The 21,162-nt window shown below is 33.8% G+C and overlaps 4 protein-coding genes across 32 annotated transcripts in view; all 4 read right to left on the bottom strand.

Annotated features, from left to right (window-relative positions):
* The window catches only part of BLOC1S1 (biogenesis of lysosomal organelles complex 1 subunit 1), a 1,086,347-nt gene that overhangs the window by 370,339 nt on the left and 694,846 nt on the right, over positions 1-21,162 (bottom strand). The gene's annotated exons all lie outside the window — the stretch shown is intronic.
* TMT1B (thiol methyltransferase 1B) overlaps positions 1-21,162 on the bottom strand; it is a 686,675-nt gene that overhangs the window by 337,402 nt on the left and 328,111 nt on the right. The window lies entirely within an intron of this gene.
* On the bottom strand, positions 259-8,186 carry LOC126931143 (olfactory receptor 6C1). The gene is made up of 2 exons (XM_050748962.1): positions 7,929-8,186; positions 259-2,076 (listed from the first exon to the last, which is right to left on the bottom strand). Exon 2 carries the CDS (start codon positions 2,041-2,043, stop codon positions 1,105-1,107), a length of 939 nt encoding a protein of 312 aa, XP_050604919.1. The 5' UTR covers positions 2,044-2,076; positions 7,929-8,186; the 3' UTR covers positions 259-1,104.
* LOC126931147 (olfactory receptor 6C3-like) lies at positions 9,798-10,734 on the bottom strand. The gene is given in 2 exon segments (XM_050748966.1): positions 9,798-10,677; positions 10,679-10,734. Coding segments are annotated over 2 exon segments (936 nt in total).

Below are 21,162 nucleotides of genomic sequence, written 5' to 3'. Positions count from 1 at the left end.
TTGTTTTCTATTACTTAAAAATGTGGTCAATAAAATTTACAGTATTTTAGTATCATTACTTCTTATTTCAGCTTTTGAAATCATGGGCACACACACACTCATCTTGCTTGCATACTTTAGACATTTATTAATATGTTAAGTACAAGGAAGCAAAATTTTAACAGATAAAAATCATAATTTTAGATATACTAAAAAACTTTTGCTTCATTGTGAAGCTTTTATTTTGTATAAAACTAAACCTTACATAATTTTGTTCAGGTACAAAATAGTTTGAATGCATATCCTGTTTTAAACTAGTCTAAAATGTAGGAAGATTTACATATTACTTTTAGGTAATGATAGAAAGAAGCTTATTTTCCACTCACAGAAACTTAACATATCTTAGTAATATATTATATATAGTTATATAAATAACTATATTTCTATGTTGGATGAAATCTGTATATGTATTTGTGTATGTGTCTATTCATCATCTGTCATTCTATAGAGAGAATATTATGGGATTCACAAATATGGAGATCCACTTAGCACTTATAACAAAAAAGTATATATTGATAATGGTCTAGGCTTCTTTTCTTTATTAATAGATTAATTTCACAAACATACCAAATTAAAATGAGTAATGAAAGTTTTTTTGCTTTTCAAATGAATTAACTTACATTTTAAAAAAATTATATCATATCTTTTACATATTTCCTAGAACACCAGTAGCATAGTGAAGGGAATTTCTATAAGAATAAATTAAAATTATAAAACTGTATGTTCTGTGTATAACAAGTAGAATATCAGATTGATATTTATAAAGCCATTCCAATGTATCTAGGTATAATTTTATTTCTTGAAGAAAACTCAAGAATAATTTTAGTTTTCAAAATATTTTTGAATCTTGTAATTTTAAAAAATTGTTCAAAGGAAGGGATGTCAGGAAGACACAATAAAATTATTTTCAGTCGAATGAGAAATATATTAAATAAATATGCTTGCAAACTTTTAGGAAAAAGAAAATGATGCAGAAGAGTGCAAAGAGGCCATTTTGATTGGAAGAAGCTACTGAAAACTCGTATTATCCTTTCCTGTGCCTCTAATTCGTCACGTCATACCATTTCATGTGCTTGTGAAAAATACTGTCTTCCTTGCCATGTTAATGAAAGCTTGCTTAACTTGCTGATTTCTTAGACTGTAAATAAAGGGGTTCAGCATGGGGGCTACTGAGGTGTTTAGTATTGCCACTCCCTTGCTCAAGGACACTCTATCTTTTGCTGAGGGTTTAATGTACATAAAAATGCAGCTGCCATAAGAGATGGAGATGACAATCATGTGGGAAGAACATGTGGAAAAGGCCTTTGTCCTTTGACTAGCAGAAGGAATTCTCAAAATTGTTCTGATAATGTATATGTAGGACAGAAATATTAATGCCAAAGTCAACATTAGAGTAAACACAGCACAAGAAAATCCCATCACCTCTAGGAATTTTGTGTCTGAACAAGCAAGTTGCAGCAGGGGAAAATAATCACAGGTAAAATGGTCCATAATATTAGACCTACAGTAATCAAGCTTTAAGAGCAACATGAGTGCTGGGAATATGATTAAGAATGAAACCAGCCAAGAAGTAAAAACAAGCAGTGTGCAGACTCTTCGATTCATGATATTCAAGTAATGCAGAGGCTTGCAGATGGCCACATAGCGGTCATAGGACATGGCAGCCAGAAGGTAAAACTCTGTGACTCCCAAGAGAATGAAAAAAAATAACTGAACTATGCAATCATTAAAGGAAATGGTTTTATCTCCTGAAATAATGTTACCCAGAAACTTGGGTATACTGACAGTTGTGAATGAAATTTCTAATATGGAGAAATTTCTGAGGAAGAAATACATGGGGGTCTGCAGGTGGGAATCCAGCAGGGTGAGGGTGATAATGGTCAGGTTCCCAGTGACGCTGAGCATGTAGGTGATAAGCAGGAAGACAAAGATCACAACCTGAAACTTTGGGTCATCTGTCAATCCCAGAAGAATAAACTCTGTTATTTCTGTATGATTTCTCATTCTTCAGTTGCTTACTTTTTTCCCCTGCCAGACCTATAAGAGAAAGCACAAATAACACACTTGAAGAGTTATGGATTAACAAATATCCAAATATGGAGCTGGAGTTTGGTTGACATAGTATGCCATTTCTACTTCAAGGGGAAATTTAACACCACCCGATAATAACAGTGGTCCTTTAATTTCCACTCCTTTACAGGTGAAAACTCTTCACATAAGACAGGTTAAAAATAAAAGTTTGGTATCACAGTTGGAAATGGTAGGGGAGGAATTTGAAACCAGACTTTGCTGACTCCACTTAACACCTGTTATCTTTCTGAGACATGCCTATAAGTTTCCTCTGTAATCAGAACCACCTTTGTATCCTTGTACCAATCCCTATACAAGTTTCCAAGTTATGTAAAAGTTTGATTACTCTGATAATTCTCAATATGGAGAAGATACTTGAGGTTTTTTGTTTGTTTTGTTTTGTTTTTTTGTTTTGTTTTGTTTGTTGTTGTTGTTTTTGAGGTAGAGTCTCACTCTGCCACCCAGGCTGGAGTGCACTGGTGCGGTCTTGGCTCATTGAAACCTTTGCCTCCTGGGTTCAAGTGATTCTCCTGCCTCAGCCTCCTAAGTAGCTGGGATTACAGGCATGTGCCACCACGCCCTGCTAATTTTTGTATTTTTAGTAGAAACGGGGTTTTGCCATGTTGGCCAGGCTGGTCTCGAACTCCTGACCTCAGGTGATCTGCCTGCCTCGGCCTCCCAAAGTGCTGGGATTACAGGCATGAGCCACTGCGCCTGGCCTAGTTTTTTTTTTTTGAAGTGAGTTCTTTGTCCTTAGCCATTGTGAAAGTTGATTGTATGGATTGGGTTGGGTCATTTTTGTCATACCCAACCACCACAGGTTCAAGATGCCAGGGGGTAAGAAGCACAGAGGGAACGTAGCATTGCTCTAAGAATGTAATTCTGTGTAAGCCTGACTGCTGAAATTGCCTGCTGTAACCTGAAATCAGTGTTATCTAATAGCTGCTGAAATTACCTGCTGTGATCCTATGGGTAGTTTTACTCATTGCCTTAACTTACCAATCAAAACTTGGCAGCTCCCCTAAACCTTACCAGTGTCAATGAACTTTCTTGAAGAGTAATAAGTAACGTTTCTTTTTTATACAGCTTCTAACCTTCTCTTCGTTCTTTGGACATACTGAAAAACCACCTGGTCTGTGTATATGCCTTGAGTTGAAGTTTTTGGTTACCACCTAAGATGTTTTAAATTTTAGAGATTTGTCTCCATATTTTATTTAACCTTAATGCCATTGATCAACTTTCGTGAATATTCAGATTTTCCAACTCCCATGTTCACTTTATTGAAAGCTGGAAATACTTAAGCCATTGCCATGAACAACTTCAGATGTCTGGAATACAGGAGAGGAAGAAGTATAGAATAATGTAAGCTGGAAGAGCCCAAAACTGAAGTTTATTGCATGTGAATATCTTACAATATTTCATGATATTTCAGCCTACCTATGTGTCATTTTATGACTTTTATTCTTATAGAAGCCATTTTGCTTCCTAGTTGAAATAAATAAGTAAATAATATAATATTAATTTGAGAAGGATGCCCTCAGTTAAAAAGATGATACATAAGTATTCTGTAAGATTTGTTTAATTATTTATTCATGCTTTGAAATAGCAATTTTTAATTCTTTCTTTTTGAAAATAAAGTACAAATGATATTGTCATAAACATTTCCATAGAAAACAGTGAGGTTATCTAGTTATGAATCCAACCTGTTTACTATATCTGAAAATCACTTAACACTTCTCTGTCTCATTAGCCTCACCTGTAGTTTCTTCCACTGTATACAAGTGCATCTCATAGAGCTATTGTGAGCATTAAGTTAATATGTATATTAACTTAATAACTTTTATATAACTTAATATGTATTAACTTACTTATGATCTTTCTAAATGCTTTATAAATATGTATATTTATATAATTTATATTTACATAAATAAATATATATAATATATTTAGTGAAATTTAGTGAAAGCTAAAGCATTTAGTGAAAGCTGTATGAGGCTTTGTTCTATGGAGAAAGTATTTCCTAACCATTGAGCTGAAAATCTTTGGGAATGGGAAGGTGTCCTGTCCAAAACGTTATGTCTTAAATAAGTAGTAATAATTATATTTGGCACCAAGAGAGTCACATGAGAACAATAACAACAAAGCAATAGGAAAAAAGTCACCAGGTTTCATAGTACCTGTCAGGCATTCTAGGCAAATAAATCTTTGCTCTTCCTTGTCTACATGGCGCTGACCTCTCCCACCATGGTGTATCTGCCTCTTCCACCTCATCACCACCACCACCACCACACACACACACACACACACACACACTCCACTTCTCTTATCTTCAACCAGGATTAGATCACTGTGATGTTCATAGCTTATCAACATTGCTACTCATAGCCAGTTATTTTCTCTGCTCTTCATTAGTAATAACCCTTCTAAAAGTGCTTGAAGCTTGCAGTAAATTATATGTGCATATATATTATACATACATATATGAATGTGCGTATTTATGTGTGTGTGTGTGTATAAGCATTGTGGGCAATACATTGTAATGACATCCCAAATTACCTCTGTCCTTATTTCTACAACACTAGGTTTAATACCCACTGTGTGCATTGCATGAGAATCTTATGCTCATTCTTCCTAACTCATCACACTTACAATAGGCTGAAATCTCCTGTTAACTCCTCCGTTATTCTGTGCATTCTTGAGAGTTAGAACAGGATTTTATCTTCAAAGCTATTTCAGCATAATCCAGTATTTAGTATAGTTATGGTAGGTTTAAAGGAAACACTCATCTAGTTAATTAGTTAATTAATTAAAGTTGAGTTTGTTATTGAATCACATGATGCCATCAGTGCAGTTTGCTATTTTATGCTGATATTCTAGCCTGGATTTTACTTAGTTTTTTATCTTTGTTTTACAAGATGTATTTTCTTACATGTCTTACCTTGTGAGATGTGTTTACATATTTGGATCAAGTTCACCTTATTGACTAAATTTAAAACAAAAGATATGTAAAGGGAATCACATTTCATTGATACATAAGTTTAAAGAAAACTTCAAGAAACGTTATTTTCGAATTACTGTCTTTAAATTTTTTTACAATTCATCCTTTCAATTCACTTCACTCCAGCTCCAGCAACATCACTCTTATTTCATCAGGGTTTATTTTTCATTAAAAGCTTGAGTTTTTCTTAACACTTTGAAGTCACAAAATACATTCATATCAAATATACAAGATTTAGATTCAATCTGAAGATTCAATTTTATTCAACAACTTACTGACATGAGAGACTCAAGTTTTAAAAATATATATATCATATTATTACTGGTCTATTACACTGTATTATTCACCTTATTTCAACTTTTTTGTATATCTGTTTTCCTCTTAAATTCCCTGCTATTTTTTTTTAACACTTTACTCAATAACAATACCATGACTCATTCTTTTGCAGATGAAAGCTGTGAGGGAACATAGGAAAAGCTATGATGGAAGGTGTAAGTCGTTATTTGAAGGGTTCATGATAGACTTCACAAAAAAATAGACACTTCTATAGCTGGTCTTCAAAGACAAGGGAAACAGGCTTAAAGAAGCTCTAGTCGTATGTGATCCAATAACAAGAACTGGATGTGGTATATCATGCTTTTATGTAGAAATGTTTATGAAAGTTTCATGAATTATATTCATTTGCCAATATAAAACAAGTTTGATAAAAATTATCAGTATCCATTTCCTTTGAGAGGGTTGAACCTCAATGTTTAACAAGTTGCAATCAATTCCTAGAGAATTTAAAGATCTCAGGACGTATTCATACAGATAATGAGGAATAGCTCCAAGCATTTAATTCATTATCTTGGATTTTTATATCTGAATACAAATCCATATTTTCTCCTGGAAGAATATGGCTTAGTTTATTAAGTTTTCACTTCCTTCCACCATTTCAACAAATTACTTACTTGTTTTCTAAAGATTCCTGCAACAAATCCTTTGAGCCATTTAAAATGAAAATTAAGGGTGATGCTTAATAATTGCTAAATAAAATGACTACAAAGCATCTTCAGAGCTTTCTAAAAACAACCCTATATCTTGGTCTGCCATCAAGTAAATATTAACGATGACCCTTTAAATAAACTAGGTTAGATATTGGTAATTATTTGATGTGCCTGGTAAGAAAGGGACTATTGGAGAGTAAATCAGTTTGAAGAATCTAGGGATGTGCTTTTAAGAGACTGAGATAAGGGGCTGACTGGTTCCATTTTATTTCTCTCTCTCTCTCTCTCTCTCTCTCTCTCTCTCTCTGTGTGTGTGTGTGTACTGTTTAATAAGGTTTTAAATTACACTGAGTTGAGACCTCCCTTAGCAATGCAAATACTTTGAAAATCTAGTTTTTAAATTTTTCTGTGTTTACTCAGTTATTTCTTCTTTACCTTAATAGAGATCACTGAAAAAATTTTGCAGAGCGTATCTTCAAAACCTATATTACTCGTATCAGCCTGGTGTTTTTTTCAACTTTATAAATTTAAAGATTTATTTAGAGCTTAGGTTAATATACTAATGAAAAAGAAAATTATTTAGCTAAATGTTGTGGGCAATATATAGCTCAGTTTTATAATTATGCTAAAATACACTTCGGTACTGCTCAGTTATTCTAGGTTGTGGGCCATGACACAAGGATTACTTTGAGAAATTCTATAGGCCTGAGTGAAACAGTGGCTCTTCAGGAAAAGTCATTGAGTGGTTGAAAGAATTATTTTACTAAGTCTGTTTTTGACTGTTTTTATTATAGTTTTAGATGACTATTTCCCTGGAGAAATATGAATAATTTATATTTCTTCCTTTCGATAATGATGGGCAGGTTTAATTCTCAACCTTCATACAAGTGTGCATAGAAACAAATCAAGGGAAAAGAGGTGTCACCAAATCACACTTACTTTCATAAATAGTAACATTCATTTCTGTAAAGTTTTCTGGAAAACAAATACTCATAACCTCATTCCTTCGGTTCATGAGCTAGCCATTTATAATTTAAACAAGATAGGAAAAGGACATAAATTAACAGAAAATTGTGGTATTAACATACTATTAATTTTTTATTTATGACCTATAAGGCCAATTTATTATCACAGAAAGTATGAGCTTTAACATTAGAGAGATATGAATGAGACATTTAATGGATTTGTGACTTTGGGTGAGTTACTTAATGTCTTTAAACTTCAGTTTTCTCTGTTTAAAACAGAGTTGAAACTTCAAGGATGTTTTTGAGAATTAATTGAAATACTATAAATAAGTGTTCCATAAATCATGCAGCATTTAGTAGGCTCTAGGAATAGTTATATTATTTATTTTTTGTTTATTGGAAATTAATTTGGGAAAATATTCATTGTAGTTTTGATTTATTAAAGGCACTATCTATTCGGAACTAGGGACTTTTTTTCTTTATCTCACTTAGCCTTTATAACATATTTCTGAAGTTTTTATCCTTATTCCCAAATGAAGAGCTGAGGCTCAGAGAAATTATATAACTTAATTCATATAGCTAGCAAACATTAAGTATAGACTCAGACTACTTAGCCTGTTCTCTTAAGCACAGTACTGTATAGCTATATTTGATTAAAAACACAGAGACAGAGATAGTAATCTCCTGCTTTTAATTATTAGAGAATGAATAAGCTGGTATACTAGGACATGCTAATCCTTTTTATACACTTTAATATGTCAGGTTTCAAAGTATAACACCTATTTACATTGATTAAAAGTTGAGCTGTTAAGTAATGATTCAATGCTATGATTTGAGAGATTTCCATTGCCTTCCATAGGTTTTACTTACCTCTGATTTTCATATAGTTTCACTAACATTCAGAATGGCTGGAATAGTAAAAATATTAGCAGATGCCATTGCTATCCAGTAAAACCAGGATTTCTGAAAACATTTACTTTCTCATTGAACAAATTTTCTTCCTATTTTCACTGTTTTTGTCTTAATTTTCCCATTTTATCCAGAGGGGATATGTTTCTTTGATAGTAGAGAGTGAGAAAGGAGCAAAAATACAAAATAGAGAAAGTATCTGAAAGTGTTTTAGAACTGTCTGGCATGGTTTCTACATAGATATTAGACACCACGAGAGACTTAATGTTTTATCTAGTCTCTCTGCCACTGGCTCAAGGGGACTAATTCAGTGAATCAAAATTGCCAGAAGAGAAATGTACACGAAACACTAAGGAATATAAAACATAATACACATTAGTATTTAAATTGGAAAGGGAAGCTTGGGGGACAGTGTCCAATGAGACAGAAAAGAAAATAACAACAACAAAACAATACTAAGTGTGAAGATTTTTTTTCCCTTGACATTATATGGCATATAGAGATAGCAATCAAATATCTTAATTCTTAATGCAGATCTCTACGCAATACTCTATGCCATTTGTAAAACTGGGAAACTATTGCATTGTACTACATACTTCATTACCTCCACTATTTTTAATCTGCCTTCTAGTAACTTTTACTACTGTAATACTGCTCACCTTTTCTCTGCTCACTATATTGCTCACTAGCAATGGCAGTTGAAGAGTTTCTTGTTTTGATTGATTAATGTTACCATTTATATACCAAATATATTTTTAGGAGTTAGTGTCTGTCTAGACTATAATAGTATAATCATGCCCAAATGAGATAGTATAACTGAACAACACAACAAAATTGTGCAGATTCTTAGTAAAAGCTATGCAAAATTTGCAAGTCCTTGCAGAGTTTCCACTATGTGTAAAAATAGAGCAAAGACCAGTTTTTTGGTTTGCTTTTTAAAATAGACTATTATATTGTGTACTACAACTCAGTTACCGTAGGCAAATTACACAACTTTTCTGAGTATCGATTTACACATTTATACAAAGCAGATAACCATGTCTATTTTGCATGTAGCTATAAAGATTAAATGAGATATGAGATGGAACGTACCTACCCCAGCATATGGAACAGAATAAGTACTCTCTATAGAGGAGCTATTATTATTTAGGAAGTTTATATCAGACTCTCAGCATGCCCGAGAGCAATGATGGCTGCCTAAATATTTATCTTTTTATGCATTTTCAAAACCAAAAACACAATGAATAGGAGAACATATAAATTAGACTTAGTGTGTACCTTCAGCATAACGAGAGAATAGAGTATATTATGAACTTCCAATTACTCGTGAGTAGGAAAATAAATACTCAAGTCCATCAGATGAGTGGGAAGAATTGGATGAAAACTGCTTGCAAAAAACGTCTGTTGCAGATAGTAATTTATTTCGTATATCATTTCATATATCATATATGGAGAACATTTGAAAAAAATTGTTATATTAGTAACCAAGAAGAGAAATTTTAAGAGTAAGTTGATTAAAAGTGTTTACTTCTTTAAGTCACTATGGTATAAACCATTTTTATTGTTCGGAATAATCAACGAGGTGATTTATGTTCAATAGCCGCTGACTTTTTAACTAAAATTGGAAATTAGTGGTTACATGGAACTGATAGATGGTTTTAAAGGAAGACACAACACAGTCACTTTCAAGTTAAAAAGAAAACGGAAGCAAATGAACTCAGCATTTCTGGTAGTTGTGAGATGGGTATAGGAGGATAGTGGACAAGTTAAAACTTCATTTTTCCTTTATTGAATCTTTATGATGACACTCATTCGTGTTAGTACATACTTTCATTTGTTTCTATAAAACACTACTTTGTGAACCAAATCTTTAAAAGCTTGTTTTACTAGCTGGTTTCTCGGGGTGTAAATAAAAGGGTTCAGCATGGGGGCAACTGAAGTGTTGAGAATAGCTACTCCTTTGGTCAATGATGCTGTTTCTTTTGCTGAAGGCCTGACATACATGAATATACAGCTTCCATAAGAGGTGGAGATGACGATCATATGAGAGGAGCAAGTGGAGAAAGCCTTTTTCCTCTGATTGGCAGATGGGATTCTCAGAATAGTGCAAATGATGCACACATAGGACAGAATTACGAATGCTAAGGTAATCAGCAGAGTAACAAAGGCAAAGTAAAAACCAATCATCTCTAAAAGCCACGTGTCTGAGCATGAGAGTTGTAAAATGGGGAAATAGTCACAAGAGAAGTGATCAGTGACATTGGAAGCACAAAAATCTAATTTGAAGATAAGTGTGAGTGGTGGAAAAATGGTCAGAAATCCTCCCAGCCATGAACTAAAGACAAGCAGGGTGCAAATTTTCTTGTTCATGATGGTGGTGTAGTGGAGAGGCTTGCAGATGGCCACATGACGATCATAAGACATTGCAGCTAGAAGAAAAAATTCAGACGCACCCATGAAGATGAAGAAAAATAATTGAGCTAAACAGTTGTTATAGGAAATGGTCTTGACTTTAGTAATAATTGCCCCCCAAAATTTGGGGATGGAAACACTGGTGAATGTAATTTCTAAGAAGGAGAAATTCCGGAGGAAGTAATATATAGGAATCTTTAGACTAGAGTCTATCAAGGCAAAGATGATAAAGGTTAAATTGCCAGTCACACTTAATACGTAAGTTTTAAATAAAAAGATAAAAATTACAATCTGAAGCTGGGCTGTCTGATATGCCTAAGAGTACAAACTCTGTAATTGTTTTGTGGTTTCTCATGCTGAGATTTTTTTCTTTCAAGAAGATCTGTTGGTGAAAAATAAAACACACAAAAAGAATAAGTGAAATTTAAAGGAATTAAAATTTAAATATTGGTAATAACTGGCTTCAGTGACATGAACCAATGGATGCTTTTCCTTGTAGTAATTTTTGCAATATCCACTCATTCCTATTAAAGCAGAAAAATTCTACGTAGCCTCTATTAAAATGAAAACATGTATTCACATATATGAAGTCTTCTTATTGGTGATTTATATAAAACCTCTTCATCTAATAAAATCTTCCACATGTGTAATCTATCTTTGAATTACAGATTTCTACAGCAATATTTTTAAATTATATATGTCATTTTAATTTTTACACATGATTTTTCAGTTTCCAGTGTTTTTAGGACTGAAATACCTGATTTTAGTTTGAATTCCAATGTTATTTACAAACATAAATTTTATTGGTCTAAATTTATTACCTAATCACAATTTCTGAGCTTAATAGTAGCTATGATTATTTTTATCCTTAACTTATATTCTTCTAAATATGATCAACAAAAATAAATGTGTTTGCAGTCACAGAAATATAAGACTAGAGTTGCTGTGGTTGCAAACAAGAGTAAAGTTTTTAACTTATGGGAAAGAAAACACAAGCCAGAGAAATTGATTGTCACATAGATATAGTTCAATAATATAGTTCTAAACATACTGATGATCCATGTGTATAATTTTCTTGTTTGTTATTTAAATTAAAAATTGACTTTTTAAAAAAACTATATTAACTTAATCTTTTTAATCTTAAACTTGCCTGATGACAAGAAGCAACTCATAAGGGAGTTTTTTTGATGCCATACAATCACATGGCTTCCTTTTTTGAAGACTAAATAATTGAATAAATTTTATGTAGGATTTACTTTATAGAAACCACAAATCTCTAAAATGTAATCTATATGACTTTTACCTGTCTTGTTCTCTCCTTATCCTTAGCAAATGGCATTGTGTCTGTGATATGAGTTCTGAATATTTGTTGTATTACCTTCTTTCTGTAGCATGAACTGAGTCACTCAGGGGGTGATAAGTATCAAAGCTGTTACTGTGCATTTTTTCCTACTTTTCGTTTTATTTTTCTGTTAATTAGCATTCTTTTCTTTCAAGAAAATACACGTTTGTTCATTAGCATATCAGCAAAACTGGCAGATCAAAAGACAGAGATTGTTACTGTGATTTGAACAATGCTGAAACATATTAAATGTAAAATTAAGAGTAGTAAAGATGTTAAAATGATAATTTGGGAATCCCTGGTATTTATTGCAACAAAATAAACTTTTGGATAAAAAAGATAACACTTTGTCTATTTATTGACAAATAAGAAAAATACTTTGTGATAGGTATAATTATGCTAGTCATAAATATAATTACAGATTTTTCTTATTTTATTTAAAAATGTGAACTATAATGCATTTATAATACATTTCAGGAGACTTTTTTTGTCATTTAGTTTACCCTTGTCTCTATTATGTAAAAATCTCTCACATTGAGAAAATATAGGCCGAATTACATGTAAGATTTTTAGCAGCCTCTGTTATTAATAAAAATAAATTTATCTTTTATCTTTGCATACAAATGTAAATGTTGCTCTGGCCTGAACTCCAAGAAACTATTATTGTAATTCTGAGACTTTAAGTAAATTTTCAGGGAATATTTAAGAAATTGGAAGATAAAACAGTTCAAAGGTCTCTGAATAAGATAAAGATTGAATACTAAACCAAGATAACACTATTTTACCTTCTCTGGTCACCATATAGATCCCTGGGAGACTAGAGTGAAGAAAGGAAGGATGCATGGAGAGATACATTCAAAAGAAGTAATGAGTCATCACATACCATTTTGGAAAGCCAAGCAATGTAACAAGATAAAAATGTACCAACAGCTTATACAATCAATCTGCTTTCCCTTTGGCTATGCTTAATTTTCCTGATACCCACATGGCACTCAGAGTCTATACTCCGGAGATAATTTATTCTCCATTGCTTCGGGGCTGGTTAATTCCAGAGCTGAACTACTCAACAGTGGACCACTCTTTGAGGGTAGTACCAACAATGCTTTATTCATTCATACATCTCTATATGCACTGAGCAGAATGAATGACTAAATAAAACATTTTAATATTACAAAAAATCATAAAAGTATTTAAAACGTCAGCATTTTCATTTTTAATTTTAAAACTAATTTATGATTAAGGTTATGAGAATCAAGTGTCACAGCAGTATATCACCTACATGGAATGGCCCTTATGTTTCCCACCAAACCTTCATTTTCCCTCAAGTTTTCAAATAAACCAGTATTAAGCATTTATAGTATGTTCTACCAGGTATTGTTCTGTATATTCATCAATAAACAGTCACAGTAACACATTCAGAGAGAAGAGTTTTTTTCTTTGTACAGTTATGCAATTTTTATTACAGAAAATATGCTGTATTTTTTTCTTCATTTTTTAGTTAACCAGATATAATGAATATCATTCCTTCTCAAGTTATCTAAACAGTCATCTTTGTGTATTAGTTGCATAGAATACCAGAGAAATACTTACATGTAATTTAATAATATTATTGATTAAAATTTAGGGAATTTTATTGTTACTATTTTCATTAGTTACAATGCTACAGGGCATTCTTTTTTTTTCCTGGGATACATGTGCAGAATGTGCAGTTTTGTTACATAGGGTATACATGTTTCATGGTGGTTTGCTGCACCTATTGACCTGTCGTCTGTGTTTTAAATCCTGCATGCATTAGGTATTTTTCTTAATGCTCTCCCTCCCCTTTCCCACCACCCCCCAACAGGCCCAGCTCTGGTGTGTGATGTTCCCCTCCCTGTGTCCATGTGTTCTCATTGTTCAACTCCCACTTATGAGTGAGAGCATTCAGTGTTTGGTTTTCTGTGTTAGTTTGCTGAGAATGATGGCTTCCAGCTTCATCCATGTTCCTGCAAAGGACATGAACTCATCCTTTTTTATGGCTGCATAGTATTCCATGGTGTTTATGTGCCACATTTTCTTTATCCAGTCTATCATTGATGGGTATTTGGGTTGGTTCCAAGTCTTTGCTATTGTAAATAGGGCTGCAATAAACATATGTGTGCATGTGTCTTTATAGTAAAATGATTTATAATCCTTTGGGTATATACCCAGTAATGGGATTGCTGGGTCAAATGGTGTTTCTGGTTCTAGATCCTTGAGGAATCACCACACTGTCTTCCACAATGGTTGAACTAATTTACACTCCCACCAACAGTGTAAAAGCGTTCCTATTTCTCCAAACCCTCACCAGCATCTGTTATTTGCTGACTTTTTAATAATTACCATTCTAACGCATGAGATAGTATCTCATTGCAGTGTTTTTTTCCTTTTCTCTAATGACCAGTGATGATGAGCTTTTTTTCATATATATCCTGGATGCATAAATGTCTTCTTTTGAGAAATGTCTGTTTATATCCTTTGCCCACTTTTTGACAGGGTTGTTTATTTTTTTCTTGTAAATTTGTTTAAGTTCCTTGTAGATTCTGGATGTTAGACCTTTGTCAGATGGGTAGATTGCAGGCAACCTAAAGAATGGGAGAAAATTTCGGTTCACTCAGATGATAGTTTCTTTTGCTGTACAGAGGATTTTTAGATTGGGTAGATCCCATTTATCAATGTTGGCTTTTGTTGCAATTGCTTTTGGTGTTTTAGTCATGAAGTCTTTCCTGAATGGTATTGCCTAGGTTTTTTTCTAGGATTTTTATGATTTTGTGTTTTACATTTAAGTCTTATTCCACATACGGCTAGCCAGTTTTCCCAGCACCATTTATTAAATAGAGAATCCTTTCCCTGTTGCTTGTTTTTGTCATCTTTGTCAAAGATCAGATTGTTGTACAACATGTGTGGTGTTATTTCTGAGGTCTCTGTTGTGCTCCATTGGTCTATACATCTGTTTTGGTACCAGTACCATGCTGTTTTGGTTACTGTAGCCTTGTAGAGTTTGAAGTCAGGTAGCATAAGGCCTCCAGCTTTGTTCTTTTTGCTTAGGATTGTCTTGGCTATGCGGGCTCTTTTTTGGTTCCATGTAAAATTTGAAGTAGAATTTTCTAATTGTGTAATGAAAATCAATAGTAGTTTGATGGGGATAGCATTGAATCTGTAAATTACTTTGGACAGTATGACCATTTTCACTATATTGATTCTTCCTATCCATGAGCATGGAACTTGTTTCCATTTGTTTGTGTCCTCTTTTATTTCACTGAGCAGTGGTTTGTAGTTCTCCTTGAAGAGGCCCTTCACGTCCCCTGTAAGTTGTATTCCCACATATTTTATTCTCTTTGTAACAATTGTGAATGGGAGTGTATTCATGATTTGGCTCTTTGCTTGTCTATTGTTGCTGTACAGGAATTCTTGTGATTTTTGCATTGTTTTTGTATCCTGAGACTTTGCTGAAGATGCTTATTAGCTTAAAGAGTTTTGGGGCTGAGATGATGGGGTTTTCTAAATATACATTCATGTCATCTGCAAACAGAGACAATTTGACTTCTCTTCCTATCTGAATACACTTTATGTCTTTCTCTTGCCTGATTGCCCTGGGCAGAACTGTGCTGAATAAGAGTGGTGTTAGAGGGCATTCTTGTCTTGTGCCAGTTTTATCAGGGAATGCTTCCAGCTTTTGCCCATTCCATATGATACTGGCTATGGGTTTTGTCATAAATAGCTCTTATTATTTTGAGATATGTTTCATCAATACCTAGTTTATTGAGAGTTTTTAGCATGAATAGGTGTTGAACTTTATCGAGGGCCTTTTCTGCATCTATTGAGATAATCATGTGGTTTTTGTCATTGGTTCTGTTTCTGTGATGGATTATGTTTATTGATTTGCATACGTTGAACCAGACTTGCATCCCAGGGATGAAGCCAACTTGATTGTGGTGGATAAGCTTTTTGATGTGCTGCTGGATTCAGTTTGCCAGTATTTTATTGAGGATTTTCGCATCGATGTTCATCAGGGATACTGACCTGAAGTTTTCTTTTTTTGTTGTATCTCTGCCAGGTTTTGGCATCAGGACGATGCTGGTCTCCTAAAATGAGTTAGGGAGGAGTCCTTCTTTTTCTATTGTTTGGAATAGTTTTGGAAGGAAGTACCAGCTCCTCTTCATACCTCTGGCAAAATTTGGCTGTGAATCTGTCTGGTTCTGGGCTTTTTTTGGTTGGTAGGCTATTAATTACTGCCTCAATTTTAGAACTTGTTATTGGTCTATTCAGGGATTCAATTTCTTCCTGGTTTACTCTTGAGAGCATGTATTTGTCCAGGAATTTATCCATTCCTTCTAGGTTTTCTAGTTTATTTGCATAGAGGTGTTTATAGTATTCTCTGATGTTAGTTTGTATTTCTGTGCTATCAGTGATGATATCCCCTTTATGATTTTTAAATTGTATTTATTTGATTCTTCTCTTTTCTTCTTTATTAGTCTAGCTGAAGTCTATCTATTTTGTTAATCTTTTCAAAGAATAAGCTTCTGGAATCATTGAGTTATTTTAAGGGTTTTTCGTGTGTCTATCTTCTTCAGTTCTGCTCTGATCTTAATTATTTCTTGTCTTCTACTAGCTTTTGATTTTGTTTGCTCTTGCTTCTCCAGTTCTTTTAATTGCAATGTTAGGGTATTAATTTCAGATATTTTCAGATTTCTGATCTGGGCATTTAGTGCCATAAATTTCCTTCTTAACACTACTTTAGCTGTGTCCCAGAGATTCTGGTACATTGTCTCTTTGTTCTAATTGGTTTCAAAGAACGTGTTTATTTATTTCTGCCTTAATTTTGTTGTTTACCCAGTAGTCTTTCAGGAGCAGGTTTTTCAATTCCCATGTAGTTGTGCAGTTTTTAGTGAGTTTCTTAATCTTGAGTTCTAATTTGATTGCACTGTGGTCTGAGAGACTGTTTATTATTATTTCTGTCCTTTTACATTTGCTGAGGAGTGTTTTACTTCTAATTATGTGGTCGATTTTAGAATAAGTGCTATGTGGCCCTGCGAAAAATGTATATTCTGTTGTTTTGGGGTAGGGAGTTCTGTAGATGTCTCCAGAGCTGAGTTCAAGTTCTGAATATCTTTGTTGGTTTTCTGTCTCGTTGATCTGTCTAAAATTGACAGTGGGATGTTAAAGTCTCCCACTATTATTGTGTGTGAGTCTAAGTCTCTTTGTAGGTCTCTAAGAAGGTTTTATGAATCTGGGTGCTCCTGTATTGGGTGCATATGTAGTTGGGCTAGTTAGCTCTTCTTGTTGCATTGATCCCTTTATCACTATGTAATGCCCTTCTTTGTCTTTTTTGATTTTTGTTGGTTTAAAGTCTGTATTATCAGAAACTAGTATTGCAACCCCTGATTTCTTTTTTGCTTTCCATTTGCTTGATAAATATTCCTCCATCCCTTTATTTTGAGCCTATGTGTGTCTTTGCACGTGAGATGGGTCTCCTAAATACAGCACACTGATGGGTCTTGACTCCAATTTGCCATTCTGTGTTTTCTAACTGGGGCATTTAGCCCATTTACATTTAAGGTTAATACTGTTATGTGTAAATTTGATCCTGTCTTTATGATGCTAGCTGATTATTTTATATATTAGCTGATGTAGTTTCTTCATAGTGTCATTGGTTTTTATGTTTTGGTGTGTTTTTGTGGTGGCTGTACCGCTCTTTCCTTTCTATATTTGTTCTTCCTTCAGGAGCTCTTGTAAGTCAGGCCTGGTGGTGACATAAATCCCTCAGCATTTGCTTGTCTGTAAAGGATTTTATTTCTCCTTCACTTGTGAAGCTTAGTCTGGCTGGATATGAAATTCTGGCTTGAAAATTATTTTCTGTAGGAATGTTGAATATTGGCCCCTACTCTTTTCTGGCTTGTTGGGTTTCTGCAGAGAGTTCCACTGTTAATCTGATGGGCTTCCCTTTGTAGGTAACTTGACCTTTCCCTCTGGCTGCCCTTAACATTTTTTCCTTCATTTCAACCTTGGAGAATCTGACAATCATGTGTCTTTGTGTTGCTCTTCTCGAGGAGTATCTTAGTGGTGTTCCCTGTATTTCCTGAATTTGAATGTTGGCCTCTCTTGCTAGGTTGGGGAAGTTTTCCTGGATAATATCCTGAAGAGTGTTTTCCAACTTGGTTCCATTCTCCCCATCACTTTCAGGTACACCAATCCATCGTAGGTTTGGTCTCTACACATAGTCTTATATTTCTTGGAGGCTTTGTTCATCCTTTTCACTCTTTTGTTCTCTAATCTTGTCTTCACACCTGATTTTAGTAAGGTGGTCTTCAATCTCTGATATCCTGTCTTCTGCTTGATCGATTTGACTATTGACACTTGTGTATGCTTCACGAAGTTCTTGTGCTATGGTTTTCAGCTCTATCAGGTCATTCCTGTTCTTCTCTAAACTATTGATGTTTATGTACAAATTTTTTTGTGAACATGTTTTCAATTGCTAGAAATACAATTTGTGGGACATAGGTAAGTTTATATTTAACTGTTCATTGGTTTCTCTTTTTTGAGACAGAGTCTCACTTTGTTGTCCAGGCTGAAATGCAGTGGTGTGATCATAGCTCATGGCAACTTCAAGTCCTTGGGCTCAAGGGATCCTCCCCATTCAGTCTTTGAGTAACAGGCTACAGATTCATGTCACTGTTTCTGGCTAATTACTTTTATTTTTTGTACAGATGGGGTTTTTGCTATGTTGCCAGGCTAGTCTTGAACTACTGGGCTCAAGCAATCCTCTTGACTTGTCCTCCCAAAGTGCTGGGATGACAGGTGTGAGTCACTATGCCCAACCCTTATATTTAACTTTATAAGAAGTTGCTACACTGTTTTCCATAGTATTGGCACCATTTTACATTCCCACCAGCAATGTATGAAGGTTCCAGTTTCTCTACATCACCATGCACGCACATATATATGTGCAATCCATGCACATATATAATATATATATTTGTGTATTATATATATTTACATATTATATGTTATATATATTTGTGTGTGTGCATGCATTGGTGATATAGATAAACTGGAATTTTTATACATTGCTGGTAGAGAAATTATATATATATGTACATATATACACAAACAAGACAATTTATATATATATGAGTGTGTGTGTGTGTGCGCGCGCGCGCGCAGTAACCATTCTAGTGGCTGTAAAGTGGTATGTATGTCATTGTGGTTTTGATTTTGCATTTCCCTAATATCTAATGATTTTGAGCATCTTTTCATGTGCTTATTGCCCACATAAACATCATCATAGGATAAATTGAAAACCTAACCAGAACAGTAATGATTAAGGAGATTGAATCAGTATTCAAAACTCTTCCAACAAAGGAAAGCTCAGGACCTGATCGCTTTACTGGGCAATTCCATCAAACATTTTATATTAATGCAAAATTATTTACACATTCAAAACAAACTCTATCAAAATTTCATTGACTTTTTTGCAGAAATAGAAAAAACAATCCTAAAATTTACATGGACCCACAAAAGACCCCAAATAGTCAAACCACTGTTGAGAAAATGAAACAAAGCTGAAGACATCACACTTCTTGATTTTAAAATAGATTTCAAAACTACAGTGATTAAAAGAGTACTGGACTGGCATAAAAACAGACATGAGACATGTAGACAATGGAACAGAATAGAAGGCCCAGAACTAAATCTACACATATACAGTGAATGTTTGACAAGTGTGCCACACACACACAATGTGGAAAGGATAGTCTCTTCAACAAATAGTGTTGGGAAAAGTGAATATCCACATAGAAATAAATGAAATTAGGCATATATTACACCATACACAAAAATCATCTCAAAATAAATTAAATATGTAAACATAAAACCTGAACCTCTTAGAAGAAACTTATAAGAAAACATGGAAGATAGCTTGTGATATTGGTCTTGGCAATGATTTCTTAGATATGACACCAAAAGCACAGGCACTAAAATAAAAAAATAGACAAGTAGAATTACACCAAAATAAAAATCTTCTGCACAGCAAAGCAAACAATGTATAAGGTGGAAGGCAACCTATGGAATTGGAGAAAGTATTTGTAATTGTAAAACCCTGATGAAAGATTAATCTCCAAAATATAAATTAAACTTCTACAATTGAATAACAACCCTAAATTTAGGTAAACAACCCTAAATAATGACTCAATTAGAAAACGGGCAAAGGACTTGACTATACATTTCTCCAAAAAAAAAAAAAAAAAAACAAAACACACACACACACAAAAATAACAAAGAGGTATTTGAAAATATCTTCAGCATCACAATCATCAGGAAATGCATATTCAAGCAACAATGAGATATCACCTCACATCTGTTAGGATAGCTATTATCAAAAAGCAAAAGATAGTTTCTTTTGCTGTGCAGAAGCTGTTTAATTTAATTAGGTCCCACGTGTCAATTTTTGTTTTTGTTCCAATTGTTTTTGGTGTCTTCATCATCAAATCTTTGTCAGGGCCTATGTCCAAAGTGTTATTTCCTAGGTTATCCTCCAGGGTTTTTGTAGTTTTAGGTTTTACATTTAAGTCTTTAATCCATCTTGAGTTGTTTTTAGTATATAGTGTAAGGAAGGGATGTGGTTTCAATCTGCATATGACTAGCCAGTTGTCCCAGCACCGACCCAGCAATCTCATCATTTGTCACGTATTTCTCGTGTCATGGTTTTCATCTCTTTCATTTCGTTCATGACCTTCTCTGCATTAATTACTCTAGCCATCAATTCTTCCACTTTTTTTTCAAGATTTTTAGTTTCTTTGCGTTGGGTACGTAATTCCTCCTTTAGCTCTGAGAAGTTTGATGGACTGAAGCCTTCTTCTCTCATCTCGTCAAAGTCATTCTCCGTCAAGCTTTCATCCGTTGCTGGCGATGAGCTGCGCTCCTTTGCCGGGGGAGATGTGCTCTTATTTTTTGACTCAAGATTCCCTTGAGTCTGTAGCAAGTAAAAACAATAAAACTGCAGCATTTTATAAATGTACAATTGGTAATATACAATATCTCTTTCTTGCAAGAATTGTTTATCTTTCATCAAATAATGCCTTGATTTTAATTTTCACTTCCTAATTTTATTATATTTCAAAGAATATGTATCTATCTTGTTTGAGGCTTTGAGTGATGGCAATCCCAATTGTAATAACAAAATTTCACAAAGTTTAACTTATTTGGAATGAAAGATAGATACCCATTAAAATTATTAATACCCGAGTCTCAATCTTCATAGTGAGGATGAACTTGAGGAAATGTGGAAATTCTCTACAGAAACACAATATGTACCCATTGCCTCTCCCACAAAAATCATTGGTAATAAATCTGCCTATTGGATAACAAAATATGGTCATAAAATGAGTAAAATTGTCACTAATTATGTTAGCATGCGTCTCTTCC

Source organism: Macaca thibetana, chromosome 11, assembly GCF_024542745.1.
Source record: "Macaca thibetana thibetana isolate TM-01 chromosome 11, ASM2454274v1, whole genome shotgun sequence".
In the NCBI taxonomy this organism is placed as follows: domain Eukaryota; kingdom Metazoa; phylum Chordata; class Mammalia; order Primates; family Cercopithecidae; genus Macaca; species Macaca thibetana.
This window is presented reverse-complemented; position numbering and strand designations above follow the sequence as displayed.

Bases quoted from the DNA above. Each gene is read 5' to 3' on its own strand.
- LOC126931143 (XM_050748962.1), bottom strand. From the start codon at position 2,043: ATGAGAAATCATACAGAAATAACAGAGTTTATTCTTCTGGGATTGACA.